This window comes from Odontesthes bonariensis, chromosome 7, assembly GCF_027942865.1.
Source record: "Odontesthes bonariensis isolate fOdoBon6 chromosome 7, fOdoBon6.hap1, whole genome shotgun sequence".
Classification (NCBI taxonomy): Eukaryota; Metazoa; Chordata; class Actinopteri; order Atheriniformes; family Atherinopsidae; genus Odontesthes; species Odontesthes bonariensis.
The window spans coordinates 15331085-15352361 of record NC_134512.1 but is presented as its reverse complement, the minus strand read 5'-3'; the positions used below and the strand labels follow the sequence as shown (position 1 = coordinate 15352361).

The following is a 21277-nucleotide window of genomic DNA, read 5'->3' as shown; positions in this document are numbered from 1 at the left end:
CACAGCAGTGTTCTCGGTCAAGTTTGTTTCGGGGTTTTTTTGACACATGAATTAGAGTTAAATAGCAAATGTGAAAATGTGTTCTTTATTCGAGTCACTAATATTTGCCTTCATATTGACCTCTGGGTCTGCACCAAACGTTTCAAACACAATCACGCCACAAGGTTCCACGGTGGTTAAACAACATTCTAAATCAGAGCAGGGATCCTCCTTTCTCCTTTCAGTTGTGTTATGAAGACTCTGTCTACGTCTCTCCTTACACCTCTGCTTGGTCTTAATGCTTAAGCCAGGGTGGCTCGCTGGATTGAAGCTTGAATGCTGTTCCTCATGAGTAAGTCATCTTAGATTAAAAACATCTCCATGTGTGTATGTAGAAAATCATTTTTTAATGACATCATATGTATGCAAGTTGACATGTACATGCGCACTTGTGCATATGTACATGCATACATACATACACAGACAGAGGAGCATCAAGGTCAGGAAGGCATTAAAGTTCACAAGGTTCTTTGTTGACTGAAGGTCCCCAGGCTGCTGTAAATCTATGTATTACAGCGCTGCCTTGCAGTATCACATAATACACACACAGCAATTACACTGCTGTGATTTTCCTTGGGACAAAGAATTTGAATATAAAGACAATTAACGATTTTATGTTTATTTGATTTTCCTCACGCTGTCATTATTTATCCCGAACAAAGCAGCAAAGTCTGAACAAATGGCCACTACTTGTGCTAATTTAAACTAAAGCTTAAAGGAAATACATTTGTTTCCAGACCATTATATAGTGAGCTATGCATTTGCTGGGTACAAATGGACACCATTCATTACAGTTAACAATGACATCCAATTCAGCCTTGCTAATGAACTTCAATACAGTCATGTTCGGTATTAAGGAGTGATTTGTTGAGTCTAAGTGTATCATTTTGGAGGCTAATGTTGATGAATGCCTGGTTGTGGAGGGATGGGGACACGCGGGGAGTGAAGGCATCCCTGTGAGGCATCCTTCTCCTATAGTACACCATCACCACCTAGTGGTATCATTCTGGAAACACATTCTCCGAAGAGCTGACAATTTCCAACCCAACAAAGCATCATCAAAGATACCATCACACTCACCAATGCCAGAGTTGCCGCCAGTAATGACGACAACTTTGTCAGAAAAGTCACGACCCTGCAGAATCTCCAAAGCGGCGGTGTTCCCATCATAGCGTTTCGGCTTCACCAATACGTCCTCCACTGTAAACGCTTGCCGCGGGTCAAAATATGTGGTCCGCTTGTTAATGTGACTGAAAGCAATGAAGTAAACGGGAATTATAGTAGCAATACAGTCCCAGGACTTTACAGTCTGGCATTTCAAACAGATCAATCATCAGTCAACTTACTCAACATAAACTGTCTGTCCTTTTTCATCAGTCTCCTGCTCCCAACCATAAGGTAGGTCTGTAGGAAAAAACTGATTTTTATTTTTCTGTCACAGCCACAGTACATCGGACTACAAATCCAAATATTTGCAACAAATGAAAGTTTAATACTTCAGAACTTGTAGTAAAACACATGTAGCACTTTTTAAAATGGGTTACTGAACACAGGGAAGAAGGCATTTAACAAGGCATCTGTGTGGTGACAGATGGGGGTAATAGTGCCACTATAACACCATTATTGAGATACAAATCAATTAAAGTAGTGCTCAGATGGGCTGAGAAGAATCAGACTGATTATGTGACTGAACTCTATGTCCTACAGCACATGGATCATTTAAAACAAACCTCCAGCACAGCGTTTTTTCTTGCCCGTCTTGGGATGCTCCCACTGTGTCTTCATCTCTTCGTGGCTGTTGGTGCAAAGAGAAAAATTTCAGCTTGGAAATATTCATTTGCATCTGCAGTCTCTTGGTTGGTTTCAAAATAGCAAAACATAATAGTGCCGGAAGCAAATGTTTCAGCCCATTGCATGATTCGTTCTTAACACCCACTTTTCCAAGTTTCACAGCCAGTTTCATGCTTTTTGTAGCAGATACGAGTTTCCTACAAGATGCATCTAGTACTGTCATTCTGCATTATGAGGTGCGTTCATTATTATTATCCAAGAGCTACCTTCAGCTTTTATTGGATAGCATTATGTTCGTTCCCAGAATTTGCGGGTATGTAATTCAATTAAGTCTTCTCTTCACCAGAGACATGTTCAAAATGCATCAAAAACACAAGTTGTGACTGACTAATCTAACCTGTTTCAGAGACGAAGATGTTTTCCTTTTATGAAATTCTGCGCTTTTTGTTTCCAAACAAACCTTTACTCGTTGCTGAAACGGTTCTGCTTTAACTTCATCAGTCCAAAGGACGTGTTTCTAAAATACATATTACTTATGTAAGTGCTCATCTTCAAACTACTGGTGAATTTTGTATTGAGGACGCAGAAAGGCTCTCTTTCTGATTGTGCAATTGTTGCACAGCAGGACAGCCGACCATCACTCAGGAGGCTGCTTAATTTTCTTTAAGGTCTTTTGCAAAAAATAAAAAAGACTTATTTCCCTCTCTGGCATTCATATGAGTAGTTCTCCAAAATTGGTGTTCCAGATCTCAAAATGCCGTCCACCACTGTACAAAGTCAACTGTTAATGGCACTACTAACTGCAGGATTTCTACCTGAAAACATTTGCTACCTGTATGTTCGTATAACTCTGTCTTGGTTTATAGGCGTCAATTATCTTATTTTCAAGCTAAATGCTGAGAGAAGTTCACACTTACTGATGGTTGGGAGAAGGTTTAAGGGGTCAGAGTGGACATAAAGTTTTCATATGTGCATCTAATGTCCCTCCCTAATGATAATTGTGAATATTGAATCTTAACTTCAGTTGCCCAATCTTTTGCATGGTGGTCCTTTCCTTTATTTTTTCTGAAGAATTATACGAAAGGAAAATTATATTACGTATTACAAAAAAATACTATTTGCTTTTGTGTTTAGAAAGGCCTTTTGGAGATCAGTTTATCTTTCAACCACTTAACTTTTCACAGTAAAAAAGAAAGAAATGGGGTGCCCAAACTACTGCATACTACTGCACATACACACGTGGATAAAAGGACAGAAAATAGAGCATGCACGTGAGACCAATGGCATCATATAAGTCTACGGCATGCGATCTGACTGTGAGTGTCATCATGGTAACTGTAACTTTCAGTGGTAGACATACACCGTCATCCACAACATTAAAACCACTAGCAGGTTAGGTTTGAAACAGTTCTCATCTTGTAACAATGCAAGATCCAAAACAAATATAACTGCATCAGAAGGCCTGAAAGAACATGACAAAGAGGTTGGGGTGTTGATCTGGCCTCCAATCTCCCCAGATGCCGATCTAATGAGATCTGACAGCATCAGTGGGATCGGAGCTCAAACCGCAAAGACCCTACCCCACAATCAACTGGGCACAAAGGATCTGTTGGTAACAAACCACCACCAGAAACTCCGGGACACACTCGGATCTTCTTTGTCTACCCTGTGATTGGTCCGAAGCCAATTAGCAGTTAGTCAATATTAGCCAGGCTGTCATCATGTAACGACTGATCAATTAAACCTAATGCCGTGCTGGCTTTGTGGTTTCTTTAATAGCCACATTTTTCTGTCTTCAGCACAGTAGGTGTTACTACTTAAACACGCCATGCAGTGTCCCATCTGTGAGGATAATTTGGGGATTTTATAATCAAATAACACCTTTATAACTACGGAACTGCAGCCACTTAATTATGCAAGAATAATATGACTCGAGGTAACAGAGACAAAATAGGGTGCATGTTAGATGTTTTCTAACAACAATTCCCAGAAAACAACGACGTGAGTCCTGGAGACTTTTTCGTGCAGATTTGCACTTTTGAATTCAGAGCTTTTCAAAAAACACTGTAGCTTGATAGTGATAAGAAAGCAACGATGGCAGCGATGGTTGTGAACGGAGTTAAAGAAAAATAGATTCTGTTTGACAGTTAACGTCAGACATGGGGTTTGCTTACTTTGCATAGTAGACCCAACCATCTTTCGTAGATCTCTCTTCCCATCCAGGTGGTAACTCATCCTCACTATCTGTATCATCCATGCCAGCGTACTTTAGAGCTGCCATGGTTCACGTTTTTGCGTAAACGATGGAGTTACAGACACAAACCCAGTGACAAACTGGTGCTCTGTAAAAAAAAAATGAATGCAAATGTCACACCAAACGAGCGTTCTCCAACACTTCCGCAACAACACAGTGACGACTGCCGAATTGCCATATGGGAAATTGAGTCGGATGATATGTGATTCGGTCGGACTGCCTCTGATTGGCTGTTTCGTTGTAAGGCAACTGATGACGCCCTGGGCTTTCGAAAAGTCGCGTTTCTTCTTTTATGTTTCTTCAAACTGATATCGTGCTAACCGATAGCCTTCAATCCTCATAGTATAGTTTGCATTCCTGATTGAAAGAATGCAAGCTTACACCATTACTCCGTACCCACCCTAAAGAAATGTGGTTTACTTGTCCAACCAACCGCCCTAACCCTTAACCTTTTACGTGAGGGGAAAAGTTACAAATTTGCATGTAAAAGCTGTACGCGTAAGATTTAGAATATCTTTAGGATCTCATTTATTTATATTCGAAAATAATGATAACAATATTTAATAAAATCTTGATATTTGGTACATTGTTTTTTAAAAACCATTTGTAACTATATAATTATAAAGTAGTTAAAGGTAGGGTAGGAGATCCTGGATTTTGAGTCCAGCGAAGCTGCATTTTGAAAATACACCGGTAAAAAGTCCCAACCCTTTTCTTCACTTTTCCCCCGAAGGCACGCCTCTAGAGTACATGAACGCGCACGAGCACGAAGGTGCACGAGCGCTGTTCTGACAGCAAGCATCGATCGTTGCCGTATTTAGTATTTAGTATTTAGTTTATGCTAACTATACGTTTAATAATGCTAGGTGCTAGCCAAGCTGGCTCTAGTTTAGCTTCCTGCCAAGCTTCTGGACGTTCACGGAGCAGGGTACGCGCACAGGGAGAAGGAGGGGGAGGGAGGAGCAGATTGCAGTTTGATAGACGGCATCAGTATCCAATCATTGTGAACGGTCCGTTCACAATGATTGGATACTGTTTTTCCTAGATTGTACGTTCTAGAGGCCACTAAAACTTTTCATATTTGTGTCAAAACTTTTAATTAATTGGTTGCAATGGGGGTGTGAAGAGTATTTCAAGCAATATGTAAAAAAATGTTCCAGAAAAAGATCCCCTACCCCGCCTTTAAAACAAGCATATTTTCCCTCATTTTGAAATGCTTTGTTGCATAAGAATGAACTATTAACTTTTGGAATCAAATACCACAAATGGTATCATCATTTTCTTTCATTTCTAAGCCTCCATACATATTTTGAATATATCAATGTGAACTCAAGAGGTTATCATGTAATTGAGTTTATTAACCATTAATACTCAAGTATTGTCCTACTAATAACCCTTTCTACTGAACTTTAAAACCAGTATATCCTTAAACTATAAGGAACAACAGGTGCAGTTGGGACGCCACAAAAACCACCTCCATACCCAAGAATGATGATTGACAAAAAAGCAAATTTAATCATCAGGAACTACACCACTTCAAAAACAAAAACGTTGATAGAAACCTGATTTTAAACTTAACTAAAAGGGATAGATGCAAGTCACAAGGCCGTGCTCTGTTTATTTGATGTGCCATGCACAGGTGTTCTGGATCAGCTCATTAGCTTTTTTGTATGCAAAAACAGCGGCGTTCTCTTGCTCCTGCTACCTGACTTTTAACCACATTGTTCTAATGTTGCAGGTGTCCTGTCCGCCTTTGTAGTCTGTTTGAATATGAAGGCTGCACAAGTAATGAAAAGATCCTAAGTAATAGATTTAATTGCAAACAAAAAAAACAACCGGAATTACCTTGCTGCTGTATGTCTCCTCCAATCGGTCAACTTTTATTTCACATGCATGTCAATCTAATTTCTTGCAGCATATGTACTGGTGGCTTTGAAAGAACTAAATATCGGTATTAATCCTATTATTGGCCGGTGATGTAATGGTAACTTGTTCAGGGTGTTGATGGGCCTTTTGGATATCAACACTTTTTAATTAAGTGAAATTTTTCCATAATTAGCCCATAACATCTCAAATGTCAGACTGAGTTTTGAAGTGTTTGGGCTTGACAACACACTTCTAATCTGTCTGTCCTTGAGTCCACAGAGATGTTTTGCCCAAGAAAATAGAGAAGTACCTTCTGGTGTTCATGACACAGCACTCACAAGAATCTATGGACGTGTAGAAATAGACTTGGATGACTAAAACTTAATCATAAAGTCCAAGTGAGAACAACTGCCAAATGTGCAGTAATCCCCTCAAGGTTCTTTTGAGATATCTCAGTCATGCAAATGGGACAGGCAACCTGAAAACATAATGTCTTAAGCTAGCACAAAGGTATAGTAATACACAAATAGCCCAATGACCTAAGGCCCCTGATGTAGTTTTATATCCTTCTGACCAGAGAAGCTGATGTTCACAAAATGTCACTTTTTCCTTTAACAAATTGCCCTTTTGAAATCATTACTGGCACATATTACAAAGATACTCTCGCATTCTGCAACATGTAAGCTGCTTTTCTTTTGTGCAAGCTTTTGATGCCGCTGCTGTTAAACAATGATGCGCTTACTCATCTTCCATTGTCATTTTAAACAAAATTGATTAAGACCCCCAACAAACATAAAATGACACTAAAACATTCAAATAAAAGTTAGTTTAGTTACTATTAACAAAATTGACTACCTGAGAGGGGGATATATATATATATATATATATTATGTTATATATATGTGTAATAACATATTTGGCATTTAGAATAGGTCACAATAAGCTACCCTTAAAAAAATGACTGATATAAAAGTGTAGATGGACTGACTTCTTTTGTTAGTTTTTGTTGCCAGATTTCAAAAGGACAATAAAGATATCATTAAGGAATTCTTCACAGTGCATACACATTTTTGTAAGATGAAAGGTAATCTGGACCGTTACAACCCAGCCCTGACAAGACTTTCATAAAAACAAGGGTATATTTTACTCCAGTCACCTTTAAGTAATTCAACCTGATGTCTTAAATGGTTGAATACTAACACAAGAACAAATGTGATGGCTGAACTCCACTGAACTCGACCTGGCCACTGCGCATGCTCTGCACTGTTCTGTGGGCGGGGCTACGAGATGGGCCGACCCGTCTAACAGTAGTCAACTGTGTGTTTGTGTGTATTGGTGTGTGTGTTCGTCTCAACGAAACGTGCCTCAGCAAAGAAACACACATACTAACGTGAGACGTGATAGATAACGGTTGCTCTGGTATTGAAAGTTTTGTTTTTGTTGCCTTGAGATTGTTTCGATGTTATACTATGTATATTAAAGCATTTCGCGTGTAAAACGCAGTATTTATTGGCCAAGAGCAGCCGACTCCGTTTCTACTGAAGACTGTCCGCTCCTCCTACCCTCGATGAAGCGCTGCGATGCCCTCTGATTTTATATCCCTCCTTAGCTCGGATATCGACCTCAATTCCCCCAAATCTCTATACTCTAAAGGTAAGCTTTTAATTCAAACGGGTTACAATGAAGTCACTAATCCGTTTTGTCCTTCTTTAACTGGGAGCAGAATTAATGTCTTGATAGCTCATGTTAAGCTGCTAGCTAGCGGCGGTTAGCTTCTTTTCTGCTCTTAGCAACACTAGTTAGCATAGTTAGTTGGCTGCGTTTGGCTGGTAGTTAAGCGACCAATTACCTGTCTGGTTAGTGCTACATGTCACATACGTGGAAGAGCATGATACGCTAGGTTTCTCGCCTTATTAGGTGTGAACGCATCAGTGTGATAAATCTGCATTTTTAGCTGATTGCTAACATCATGACAGGTACATACACGAGCTAACGTAGCCACGGCTACGTAAGGTCGCTTTCTAGCTACCACATTGTTCAGCGGTTTTACGTACTTATGTCCTGGTCGATTTCTGCAGAGGGATGTGTGTGTGTTTGCGCGTGTGCTCGCGCGCCCGTGAACGTAGCAGGGGATGAAAAGTAGTGCGTTACTGCTGGTCTATGTATTTCGCTTGTCTTGGTTTACTGAGTGACAGTCCCTCTGTTGTTTTGGACTGTTTGGCGGATTTAAGCCAGTTGTCCCCATCACATTCTCTGGTTTCACTGAAAGTATGCGGTTGTTGGCACTTCAAAGTCAATATCAAGGGCCCGCTAGCCCCCCAATGCATTCTATCTCTAATACCACTGCACACGTGTCAGCCAACTGCTCTGTTATTATAAGGAGGGCGTTGCTCCACGATCCAAGTGCAAGACCGCTCATCTCATTGTGTGATTAGCTAGGTTAGTAGGTGTTCGTGTGAAGGCATTAAGCAGAACTTTTTCTCAAGGTGAGTTTTGTCTCTATTAACAGTGTATAGAGTTAATGTGTAAACTGATGGACCTGATGTGCTTCACATCACAGGCATCCTGCTTTTGCATTTTCATGGGATAAAGTTGTATGTGTTGAACTGGTCTGTGTCTTTCAAGTTTCACCGAAACCGAGGTGAGAGGAGCTCTTAGTTTCCTGCTTCAGAACAATGAGCAACTTAGATTAAATCGGTTACCTTGTTGTCATTACGGTGCATCAAATTCCTGGTAAGAAATCTGGAGACATGCTAGAAGACTCTTTACCTAGAAAGACACTGATATTAGTTTATTACCTAAGGAGTTTAACATCACTGCCTTTATGATCAATGTCATCAACAAAAGGTGGATATAGTCTTTGCACAATCACAATAGACATAACATTTGGACAAACTGAATTTATTCCCAGTATAACCTTGCTCTTGCCTGCTGGTCCTACATCCATCTGGCTGTTATATATGCGATGCACATGAGCCAACAGAAAGCTTTCTCTGTGACCCTGTAATGCTTAGGTGAGACTGCAATATGGTAACACTGTACAACATGACTGTTTATTTATATCTCAGTAACTGAGTGTTAGTACGTGCTGGAATCTAGGTAGCAGAAGGGCTAATCAAAAATCTACAGGGAGGCCTCATGTATATAGGTGTGAGGGCAGACAAATTGCCAGTCTAACAAAGCACCTTTTTTGGCTCTGAATGAGGCGGTTATAAAGCCACAAAAGTAACCTACAAACTATTCAAGTGTACACCATCAAAGATGCCATGCAGGTATTGGAAAGCATGGTGGTCTGTTTATATCTCTGTCAAACATGCGCACATTCGTGCTCAATTGAATGGAGATGCATTTTCTCATAAGACCACAGATGGAGCCCCTTCCTACAATGACATGTGGAAATATTGATGTCTATTTGTATACTGGCACCTAGAGGTGCACCGAAATGAAAATTTGTGGCCGAAACCGAAACCGAATAATAATTAATCACTTGGCCGAAAACCGAAACCGAATATTACAGTTCAGTTAAGTTAACAAAAGTTAGATTTTTCACCATTTTTAAATATTGCTTAAATCTACGCCTTACAATAAATGTTTAGACATGTTTTTCAAAGAAAATAAATGTTTATTTGAAATCTTCAAAAGTTATTACTAATAACTAGAGATAAGTTTAATTAATTCCCATTTTCAATTCATTCTGGGGTTTTTTTCATTCATTTCATACAACAACAAAAAATACAACATATTATAAACGCGTTCCAACACAAAAATGTAAAAACATGCAATATAACAAATTATCTGAGTGTCCTTTTTGGCATAGAGTCTAGGTAGCCTGCTCCTTCAGGAACAGTGGCAGCATTTTTTGTAGTTTGTGTGTTTTGCCTTTTAGTGATATTTTAGACTGAAACTACTACGGTGAGAAGACAATTCAACTTGGCTGTAAATGCAGGAGTTTTTTAAAAATGTATTTTGAAATACGTGCTTTTATGTTGAAACAAGTAAAACAGGAAGTAGCGCCGGTTAGCTCCGTGAGCTTCACACAGAGACCGAGGAGCACCTGTAGCGTGATGTTACCTGCTAGTTTATTTTTATTTCATCACTCCATGCTTCGTGGTGTTTGCTGTAACTGGGTGAATGTGATGCAGAGGAGAAGTGGAAGTTAAAGAATCCTAGTTCTGACCCTGCAGATTGCCTCTGGGGAATGACTCTGCCGTTGGTTGAGAAGCAGCTAAAGTGGCCAGTATTACTTTGATTATTTATTGGTACCAGCGACCTGCTAAGAATGCTATTTCTTTAATGATTACAACAACTAATGTTGTCTTTTATTTTGTTTACTCGAACATTTAGTTCTACGGTGTTGATGTGGCGTTAATAAACATCTGTGAGAAGAACCGGAGTCTCGCATCCAATCAATGAGCGGCATATTGGCAGAGTTTACAGATGAGTTTGGTTCTGTCGACTCCACTGTCTGTGGATAATTTTGCGTCACCACCATTCGGCCTCCGATTCGGCCACTCATTTGGCTTTCGGCCGAAAGCCGAATGTGTTTTTTTTTGCGTTTTCGGCCGAATATTTTCGGTTGCCGAATATTCGGTGCACCTCTACTGGCACCTCTCTCTTCTTCATATCACTGCTACACTACTACACATACTCTGTATTTAATGGAAACTGGATTTCCCAATGTCGAAGGATGCAGAATAACTGTCATCATTTGTGCCAATAGTGATTTAAAAAAGATTTTCCAGTCTTTAAACAAAATAAAGATAATTCTCCTTGTTGGCAAGGTTTCCCAATGAGGAATAATGGACAGAAATTTTGATTTATTTTGACCACTCAAAGTGCTTTTATATTACTAGCCCCATTCAAGCTTTCAGCACACACTCAAACTGATCCTGTGACCAGTGATCAAACAACAGACCTTCCGACTGGCTGACAACTGCTCTTCCTCCTGAATTACAGCTGTCTCAACTTTACACTCACAATGTACACCGAATGCAGCATTACCCTGCACCAAAATAGAGGAGGGAGGAGGAGGCAAGTTTGAAATGCTGTGTAACCACGTAGTACGTATTAAAATACACACTGAAGTGCCATCATAACAGAAGCATCTGGTAGACATTTATAGTGCCGTTCATTTTTACTGCCTCTCAATTTCTGAGTTTTACTGGCTGAGGTCATTTTAACTTGTGAGAGAAAAATAAGCATGTTTTCCAACATTATGAAATTGGTATTAGTGATTTCATAATGTTGTGACAGTGACTGAAGGATATTCATCAACAACGGTTTTGAAAACTGGGGACATGTAAGATAGAAGATGATTGTTTTAATTCAGGATAACATAAAATGTTGACACTGGTGTCGCGTGACAACATTTTGCAAATAGTCATTTGAGAAACCCGAGCCGTGCCTTATGCCACGTTGAGTTGGCATTAGATTCCATTATATGAGACGTATACAGAAGGAATTCTTTCGTGCTCCTTATGGATTTAGCCGGGTTGACAAATTTAACAAACTGGCTTTGAATAAGAGTTGATCCTTAGTTGGGGTCCTTTGGCTTTTATCTAAAAAAAAACCCCTCAAATTCAAAAATTCAAATGGCCAAAGATCTGCTTTGTGATTAAGCTTAATTAAGGGTTACATTAGTGAACATCGTCCTGTGTGGCTCTTGTCAGCGCTTCTCACCTGTGCATCTTTGGTATTTATCTCTTTTGACATTTAATCTTCTGTTGCTGTCAGGACCTCCACGCCCAAGTTCCCTCTCTGCCAACAGCATTTGACTAATGTGCAACATCACCTCCAAAGCTGACAGACTGTTAGTTTATCGCACATCTGTCAGTCTGTATTGGAACGGTACCCCAAATGTTTAACTCTGTTGGGGCTGGGAGCAACGCAGTTTAGGAACAGGTCCTAAATCGCGTGATTTGGACCAAGGAGGCCATCAGCTTTCTAACAGCTTAGGTTCCTTGGCTCCAGAGACTGTTGCTGAACCATCGCTCATCCAGGACAGTAAAAACGGGGACGACTCTGACTTGTAACTAATGTATTCCTTATATGGATGTTTACAACAGTCACTGACTGGTGCTCTTCTCTCATGTCAATTTAAATGCATCTGCTACACTAAAAAAAATGTACAAGCTGGGATGAGTGAGAGAGAAGCGCTTCCAAAATTGGAGTGTAAGGCATAATGCAAATGTACATTTATGTTTCTCTGGGTCTACTCTGGGTTCCAAAGATTGTCCGTTCAGTGACACACACACACACACACACACCCCCCCCCACAGATGATACATGCCGTGATTAGTTTTGTTAACGATTAACTTCCTAATTAGTAAGTAGTTTCACAATTGTTCACAGTGCAGTCTGTGGAATAACCAAAGGAAATGAAACAATGCTTGATATAGTCATTTAACCACGTGGAAAATTGAACCCTGAGAAATGATCATTTAAAAAAACAAGAAGATTAAAAGTAAAACTGCATGGCAGATGTTAAAAAGTACCGGTGAAGCAACTCATAAGGGAAATTGGTTCCCAAAATGTTAATCTCTGATTGTTTTACAGTTGTTCTGCTCTAATATACAAAGCAAAAACATCCCAAATCCAATAGAAATATGTAACCTGGGCAGATTATTATTTTTTTTTTTAACTTAAGCGGACTTCCAGGTATTATTGTCCAGTTAGGCTCCACGTGGCTGTACCAAAACTCTGTTAAGCTCTGTGGGGGTGGAGCAACACACCTCAGCTGACTTCATTAACCTAATCCAACCTGACCCTCTCAGTGGAAATGCAGACCCGGGCCTGAAATAGTCTTTTAGTTCCTGGAAAAGAAACTCCAGGCAGTTAAGTTCTGGGTGCTGTCAAAATGCAGCTAAAGTCACGGCTCGTGAAAAGGTCATCTATTGTTTCACTGTGTTGGGGTTTGTTTTTTGAGGAACTGCACTGTGTAAGTGGTAATATGTAAGTTATAACTTATCCTTTCAGCTTGTGTCTTAGTCTGATGTACGTTTGCCAAGGAGAAAGAGAACGTGAGACAGGGTAATGGGCCTTTTCTTGAAATAATTTTAGTGTCAAGAGTAAAAATGGGATTCTTTGTGCTTGACTGCAATGAGTAGCTCCTTTGTCTGTAATATGGCTTGAGCATATTGTTTTGTGTTCAGAAGTGTAATCAAAGCAGCCATCGTTTGGCACAGATAGGAATTCTTGAGCTGCATATTTCTTTTATTTGCAGCTAAATGTTGCACACATGAATTGTCTATTCAGCTATCGTCCCACGTCTTAGCCCCAAGCCAGCTGCAAAGAACAGAGCCAGTGCCCGTGCATTTGGCAGAACCTCAAAGGCAAATGTAACGTGAGCACTGCTTAGATATAAGATGATGTAATTTAATTGTTCTCAGTGTAGGTTAAAGTCAGACCTCTGCCTGGCCGAGTAATCTCTTACAGCTTACTTTCCCAGCATACTTTCAGTAATTTTTCTGATCTTTGCATAAAAAAGACACTCTATGGTTTACCTCTATGCAGCAAATTGAGCACAACACTGAATCTTTTCAAGTAATATCATCATTATTTGTTGTAGTAGTATTGTTATTCATTTATTTATTTATTCATTATGTGTAGTGAGAAGTGAGTCAGTGCTACTGTCTTCAGGAAGTTACTCTTCCTGAGGACCACATATGTTCTTAACACAGGTTAGCTCTATGATATCCTCAAAATGAGACGAAAACTAAGGGCTTAAGAGTTATTAAATGATTTCATATTTATTAATTTGAGTCGTTTTAAAGGGCAACACTTTTAGCCCTTGGAGATGCACCGATCAATCCGCCGCCGATTTTTATATTAAAAAAGAAAAAAGCCGGTTTTATATCCAATCGGTGACAGGTTGTCGTAATTTCCGGTTTTCGGCTGATCAAACTGACCCGCATGCGCGGTGCGTAGTAGCTCAATGCGCTTTACTTGGAATGGGGGGGTACTTGGAATGAGACGGGGGCTGTTAGAGCAATAACGAAGCTGTTTAAGAGCTGTAACACTTTTTTATTTACATTATTAACTATTTACATTAACAACCAGTAGGTGTCGCAATTCAATGTTTTTTTTGGGGGTTTTTTTGGGAACGTTGGCAAGGTGGCAGTGCGAGTTTGCTAAGGCGGCCGCCTTGACTATAATGCTTGCAAGTCAAAAGTAAGCCGCGGAGGAGGAATGCCTAAGACATTTGGAACAACAAACTTAATACGCCTCTTGGAAAAGAAGCACCTAGGCTTGTTTAGCAAATATAAGGAGGACACTGCCGCTAAGAGGAGGGATGCAGCATAGTCGCAGCAACCACAACAACCCTCCGCCGTGGCTGCTATGTTCGACATCAACACTGAAAAGTCCACTGCCACCACTAGGAAAATAATGGAGTTCACGGCACTGGACGACCAGCCGTTTCGCGTAGTACAGGATAAAGGCTTCGTAAATCTGATATCGTAAATCTCAGTCCACGGTAGGGGTGGGCGATATGGGCAAAAAAAAATATCTCGATATTTTTTAGGATTTTCACGATAAAGATATTTTGACGATATTTAAAAAAAAAATTAAAACTTGCATTAAGATCACAATAAAATGAACACAAGCATGCAAGTCTAAGCACACACGGCCGGTAGGCTACAGTGAAACTGCGAATGGCTCATTAAATCAGTTATGGTTCCTTTGATCGCTCTACCGTTACTTGGATAACTGTGGAAATTCTAGAGCTAATACATGCAAAACGAGCGCTGACCTTCGGGGATGCGTGCATTTATTAGACCCAAAACCCATGCGGGGTGCCTCTCGGGGTGCCCCGGCCGCTTTGGTGACTGATAACCTCGAGCCGTTTCTCAGGCTACTTCTCCCTCCGGAGAGGGAGCCTGAGAAACGGCTACCACATCCAAGGAAGGCAGCAGGCGCGCAAATTACCCACTCCCGACTCGGGGAGGTATTGACGAAAAATAACAACACAGGACACTTTAAATCCTTTAACGGGGATCAATTGAAGGGCAAGTCTGGTGCCAGCAGCCGCGGTAATTCCAGCTCCAATAGCGTATCTTAAAGTTGCTGCAGTTAAAAAGCTCGTTGTTGGATCTCGGGATCGAGCTGACGGTCCGCCGCGAGGCGAGCTGCCGTCTGTCCCAGTCCCTGCCTCTCGGCGCCCCCTCGATGCTCTTAGCTGAATGTCCCGCGGGGTCCGAAGCGTTTAGCCTACTTTGAAAAAATTAGAGCGTTCAAAGCAGGGCGTGGCGTGGCGCTGTGGTAAGGGCAGAGGACCACTGGCGCCGCACTTTTTGGCGATTGAAAAAAAAAAAAAAAATTTTTTTTTTTTTTTTTTTTTGCCTATATCTCGATATTGCAAATTACTCATCGTCAAAACAACATTCACGATAATTTCGCAAACGATACATATCGCCCACCCCTAGTCCACGGTACAAATTACCAAGTAGGCGGTACTTTTCTGACAGCGCTGCCAGAGTTGTTTGAGAGCGTTTCAAGCCATATACACAAACTGCTGGACGCCACTAAATCCCCGGTCAGTTTCACAACGGACATTTGGACTTCCAACGAAAGCTTAATGTCAATGTTGAACCTGACTGCTCAGTGGCCGGATGATGAATTTGAGCTACATGTAGTCCTTCTACACTGTGAGGAATACCCTGGGTCCCACACCGCCGACAATCTAAGAGCCAAATTTAAAAAAATGCTGGCGGAGTGGAAAATCGACAAGAAGAGGGTTCATGTCATGTTGCGTGACCGCTCGGAATATGACCAAAGCACTGGATGATGGCAACCTCCCCAGTCTCCCGTGTATGGCACATACACTACAGTTAGCGGTGAGTGAGGCACTGCAGTCTCAACGCACTATCACTGACGCTGTGGCAACAGGCAGGAGAATAGTCACTTACTTCAAACACTCATCGTTAGCCTATTCAAAACTCCACGCTATCCAGGAGGAGCTGGGTCAACCCACAAAGTGCTTGCAACAGGATGTCCCCACGAGGTGGAACAGCACATTTTATGTGTTGCAGTCGCTGTTGGAACAGAAACGTGCCCTGGGCTTATACGCAACAGAACACAAGCTCCTGGCTGTACTCACCACCTATCAGTGGGGGTTAATTGAGAATGTGTTGAGCATCCTTGAACCTTTTGAGGAACTCACTAAGACAATTAGCTCCTCGTCAGCCACCGCCGCAGTTATCATCCCTGAAATCACTGCACTAAAGCGCCTTTTGGGGAGAGCAGCAGACACAGACCGTGGTGTGGGCACTGCCAAAGCCACGCTGTTGGAAGCAGTCTAGAGAAGGTTTAAAGACATCGAGAAGAATCCACTGTACGCTGTGGCCACCGCTATGGATCCCAGGCAAGTTATAACTTACTGCTAATAATGTAAATTAGCCCACTACTATTCTTAAATGAATAAGCATTTGCTACTAAGCTATAGGCTCATGTGTTTGCATGGGTATATCAAAACATAAAATTAATTAAAACAAAAAAAGGGTACTTTTTGTTGGCCTTTTAGTGCCTGCTTGTGTATGTTCAGAGTGCACAACATTTATGTATTGCCTGGCTAATCAGGCTATATAATAAAAATAAAATTCCTTTTGTCTGTTGATACATATACAAAACCTGCTACTTCTCAGCAGAAGTAAAGGATGAAGTGAAAAGGGTGCTTCTGTACATGCTGGACACAGTGGACACCAGTGCCAGCAAGCCCACACCTGTTCAGCCTTCTGAGGAAGCTGCAGCCAAAAGGGCAAGTCATCTGCTTTCGGTGCATGCTGAGATACTGAAGGAGAGTGCTAGCAATGAGGAAGAGTGACTGCTGGGCAGCCCTTCATCTGTGCAGTTACATCGTTACCTGTCCGAGTTGCCCATCAAGAGATCTGAAGATGAAACTGTAAAAGATGTACTGAAATACTGGCACGAAAACAAAACGCACTACACTCCGCTTGCCCAAGCCTACCTCTCTGCTCCACGTACAAGCGTCGATAGCGAGCGCTTGGCTAGTAATGTCATAGATGAGAAAAGAAACAGGCTTTCTGGTAAGAAGGCAGAGAGACTTCTGTTTGTGAAGAAGAACCTTCGATTCATGGTTAAGTGATTGCATTGGGAGTGGGACGGAGTACTTTGTTCACAACCTAAAGGTACCTGTTTGTTCCCATATTATGATTCACTTTTTTATTTAGAGAGGTCAAGAGAGGTCAAAGGCCTGAAATGTGGTGCAATTTACTTTGAGAACCAGTTTTCATTTTCAAGTACATATAGTGGACTTTATCTTTTGTTTGTATTAATATTTTAGTTTTATCCTATATTACAGTATATGCTGCACTTTTTATTTTGAAATATTAAAAGAGGTGGTGCAATTTACTTTGAGCACCAGCTTTAATTTTCAAGTACAAAGATTTCATTGCACTTTATTTTTTAGATGGACTTAAAGTTTTCTTTTGTCTTATAACTGCTGCTTGTGTTGAGGTGTTGTTGAAAACCTCAAATGGGGGTACAAGTACCCCTAGGGATACCCAGAGGTACTGGAGGGGTAGTCAATAAATTACATTGTACCAGACAACTGCTGGGATGTTTTTGAATGTTTTTGTTTGAATGCAAGTTAGTTATTGACCTGTAAACTGGACTGAATGTTATGGTCAGTGTTGAAAATAAATCTGCTCAGGAGGCACTGTTGAAACTCTCACTCTTTTCTCACTTTCTTATTTGTGATGTTTTATTCTTGAAAAGGGGGGATATGATAGCATATAGCCTACCACTAGTTGTGGTTTTAATTGCAGTTATATAAGCAAAATGTTGTCTGGGAGAAGGGTACTTGTATTATATTTGGGAAAGGGTACTCAAGCCAAACAAATATAGTGTCTATTATATGATTATAATTATTTCTTAGATATTGTATTGGTAAAACCAGTTTTGGCAGGTCAGACCTCTTTAAAAACCAGAAATCGGTATCGGCCAAGAATTTTGCAATCGGTGCATCTCTATTAGCCCCAGTTGGAATGTGACACCTTGCCAGTACAATGAGGGGTTGCATGAAAACAGCTTTTGACTTCTTCCCTCTGACCCATTAGTTTATAATTTTGTTTGTTTTGTAGAAACACAAATTATTCAATGAGGAATATTGTTTAGACTGAGCTGCAGTGATCAGACAGCTAGCTACGAATAATTGGGGACACTCTTGATTACCAAATAGTTGTTGGAGGTTTTCAAAGCAAAACTGTCAAATACTTGTGCACTCTTCACAAATATGAAGCTCCAACACTAAACCTGAATGATTAAAGATGTTGCTGTAGTTGGTGTTTACTGTAAATTTTTTCTGTAAAACTTTTTTACAGAAAAGTGCTTACATAAGAAATGGGCAGCTTAGCCAGTGACGGTGAACATGTTTACTTGCAGCCATATTATTTTCATTATTAATTCCCCACTGGCACAAGCCGCTGCAAAGTTTGTAAACGGAGACTTTTACATCGCTCTCAATCCCTGGGCCGGGCTCATAAATGCATTCAAAGTGCTCTGTGCAATCCAAACTTTGCATTTCCATCGCCAAGTCATGTGACAGACCAGCAGCGTGTGTTAATGGATGTTTGTTTGCTGGGTATTTCAGTCGTAGATGTTTGAATATAGCAGTTGTAGCTGACTGTAGTCAATCACTATTATATACAACTATGTGCACGTGTGAACAAGAGAGTATCATCGCCTATAGACATCAGTAGAGTTACAGGATGTGTTTTCAAATAGCAGTAACTTGAACATGATTTATCTGGATCTGCCCCAGTGGTCATTTTTGGATGACATAATGAAACTTAAAAGACTCTCGGGAGCCGTAGTCCGGCAGTTTTAAAGGAAGTTGAATCGATGTGCACCAAAACTGAGCATATTTTTCCTCTATAAAAAAAGGACAGCTCAGACACTGTAGACCTTCACTCGTGGCTTCTTTTCAAGATACTCCCCATCAGACTTATGGTTCTGATGAGAGGCTGCTGTCCTCTATTCCTCACCCGCGTTGTGCGAGCTGTCTTTTTGCTGTGCGTCCACATCTTTGGGTCGACACTTACCATCTCAGTGTTATTGTTTCTTATTGACTTCTATGGTTTAAAAGTTTATTGCTAGTAGTATTCGTTTAGCCTTTAATGTAATGGGAAATTCGCCTAACTGTCAACTACATTTGTGGACTGAGTGAATGTACACTGCGAGAGTTTAAAAGTTAAGTTTCAAGTACACATGAACTGAGACATAGGTTTGGAGGCTGGTCCTACAGTCAGTGGGGTTACATGGCACTGAAAGGATCAGATAATTGGCTAAATTACAGTAAGACTGAGTTATTAAGTGCATGTAGACACCTTAATCTGACAAGAAATTGGGTCGAATCGAGTTACTCGTGATCGGATTAAGACCCAGAGATGACTCGGTTGAAAGTCTAAATAAACGTGCTTGTAGACGGGTGAAGCACGTGGTGAATTAGACTTTGCGTTCTGCGCATGCTCGAAATTTTTTGGGAACCGGAAGTCGGAAGAGACGATATTACTGTTGTAGTCGCCGTCACTGCGATGGAGAAAGCGCCGTTGTGCATCGTGTTTGTGCAATAAGCAGGTCATCACAAACTAAATATAGAGGGACGTACCTTCATCTTGCTCTTCATTCGCCATTTTCTCGAATGCCTGACTTTGGTGTTGAAGCGGTCAACCGGAAGTGGCTCTATTAGCAATAGTTGAAATGGGTACAGCGCCACCTATCGTATTGGAGTATGACATGCTTTGTGCCTCTGATCAGATTCATTTACCACCATATATCCAAGTATAATTACCCTTGCTCAACTCATTCTTATTGTAATTTAGCCAATTATCTGGTCCTTTCAGTGCCATGTAACCCCACTGAGTATGTGCTCTTAAAAGATGATCCTGAAGCTTCATGCGCAGGGTCCCTGCATACAAAACGCAGCCTCATAACAAGCAGGATCATCACAAAATGGCTTGTAACAACAGGCTATCAGGTTTGGGGTAAATCCAAGGATCACAGGGACACTATAAAATCCCTCTGATTTTGGAACTGGGCAAATCCCATCTGTACGATTGACATATTCATTTATGTATGAGGGGGAAAAAAGCTGGAATATTTTTCTTAAATTCCACTGAACTAAAGTTTCTTTCTGATCAGGTTTGATTTACAAACCTTTAAAAAAAGAAATATTATATAGATTGTGTGGAAATGTGAACTTTTCTAACAACTAAGAGAAATTTTGAGTTGAAAATTAGATATTAAAGCCAAGTTTCTCTTGCTAAGCTGTACAATGACGTGGTTTAACCCAGCGTTGATGCTCTTTGATCAAGTCGGTCCGTGTCATCCCCTCTGACCATGTGATCCTCCTAACCTGGGTCACAGGATGAACCGTCATCGCTGGTATTTATCATGCAAGGTCTCTTTTTCTTCTTCTTTTTTTTTTGGTGGAAGTTTGTCGTGTTTCTGTTGTTAGACATGTTGCGCAAGTCTATGAACAATGAGGGTATTTGTTCATATGACTGTTGCTGTAGCATACGAATGGGCACCGTGCAGGTTGTAACACACATACAGTACACTGGCTCGCAGTTCCTGTGTGAAAAGGCTTTTAGTTAAGGCTGAGGTCACGTCGGGTTGCCAGTCGGACTCGAATACATCCAGCAACAAAGACTCACTTTCTTCACACCACGAACAACAGACAAAGATGGAAGGGTGGAGTGAGGATCATATACACTTTGCTGTTTGTTTCAAGATCACATTTAATTTATTATATAAGCTGTTTGTTATAAACTCCAAGGCTTTATGAACTTTTTTTACTGTACTGTGATGTTTTATTTAGTTTCACTCAATATCAATATGTCATTGACATGACTCGATCGTCTGTAGAATTTGTCATTTTCAGCTTTTTTTTTTTTATCCGCACAGAACTCTGCTCCAGACAAGATCTATTTATTATCATTATTATTATTATTATTAATAATTGATGGATCTTTTTTTAACTTTTTTTTAATTCATAATGGGATTTACAGATGAGCTCTGGATAAGCAATATTAGGTGGAGTCGGCTTTCATCTCAGAGCTTCAGGGGTTTATTTTTCTTTCTCTCGTTTGTGTCGAACTACTGTGTAGTTCTTTGTGTGAACTCTGATGTGTTATTGCACCCTGAGCCGCATCGCTGTCGTGCGAGATCATGTGTCCCGTCGGCTTCATCGTTCTGCTGGTGCAAAGTGTCAGATGACTACTACGCATGCTGCGTGCTGCTAGCGCACAGCTGAGATATCCATGTCAGGGTGTTGATAGGTGGCTGTTTCTTAGCAACTAGACTACCTGC

General features: G+C 40.7%; 2 protein-coding genes across 3 annotated transcripts in view; one reads left to right on the top strand and one right to left on the bottom strand.

Annotated features, from left to right (window-relative positions):
• The window catches only part of wwox (WW domain containing oxidoreductase), a 144108-nt gene extending 139869 nt beyond the window's left edge, over positions 1–4239 (bottom strand). The window contains exons 1-4 of the mRNA XM_075469670.1: positions 4005–4239; positions 1770–1834; positions 1386–1443; positions 1120–1289 (exon numbers count right to left, since the gene is read on the bottom strand). Coding sequence (XP_075325785.1) covers positions 1120–1289; positions 1386–1443; positions 1770–1834; positions 4005–4111 — 400 coding nt within the window. The 5' untranslated portion in view covers positions 4112–4239. The remainder of the gene's footprint in view (positions 1–1119; positions 1290–1385; positions 1444–1769; positions 1835–4004) is intronic.
• Positions 4240–7263: 3024 nt separating this feature from the next.
• Positions 7264–21277, top strand: part of nfat5a (nuclear factor of activated T cells 5a) — a 30852-nt gene continuing 16838 nt past the window's right edge. For both annotated transcript variants that reach the window (XM_075469666.1, XM_075469665.1), the window contains exon 1: positions 7264–7603. In XM_075469666.1, the coding sequence (XP_075325781.1) occupies positions 7531–7603 (73 nt within the window). In that variant the 5' untranslated portion in view covers positions 7264–7530. The remainder of the gene's footprint in view (positions 7604–21277) is intronic.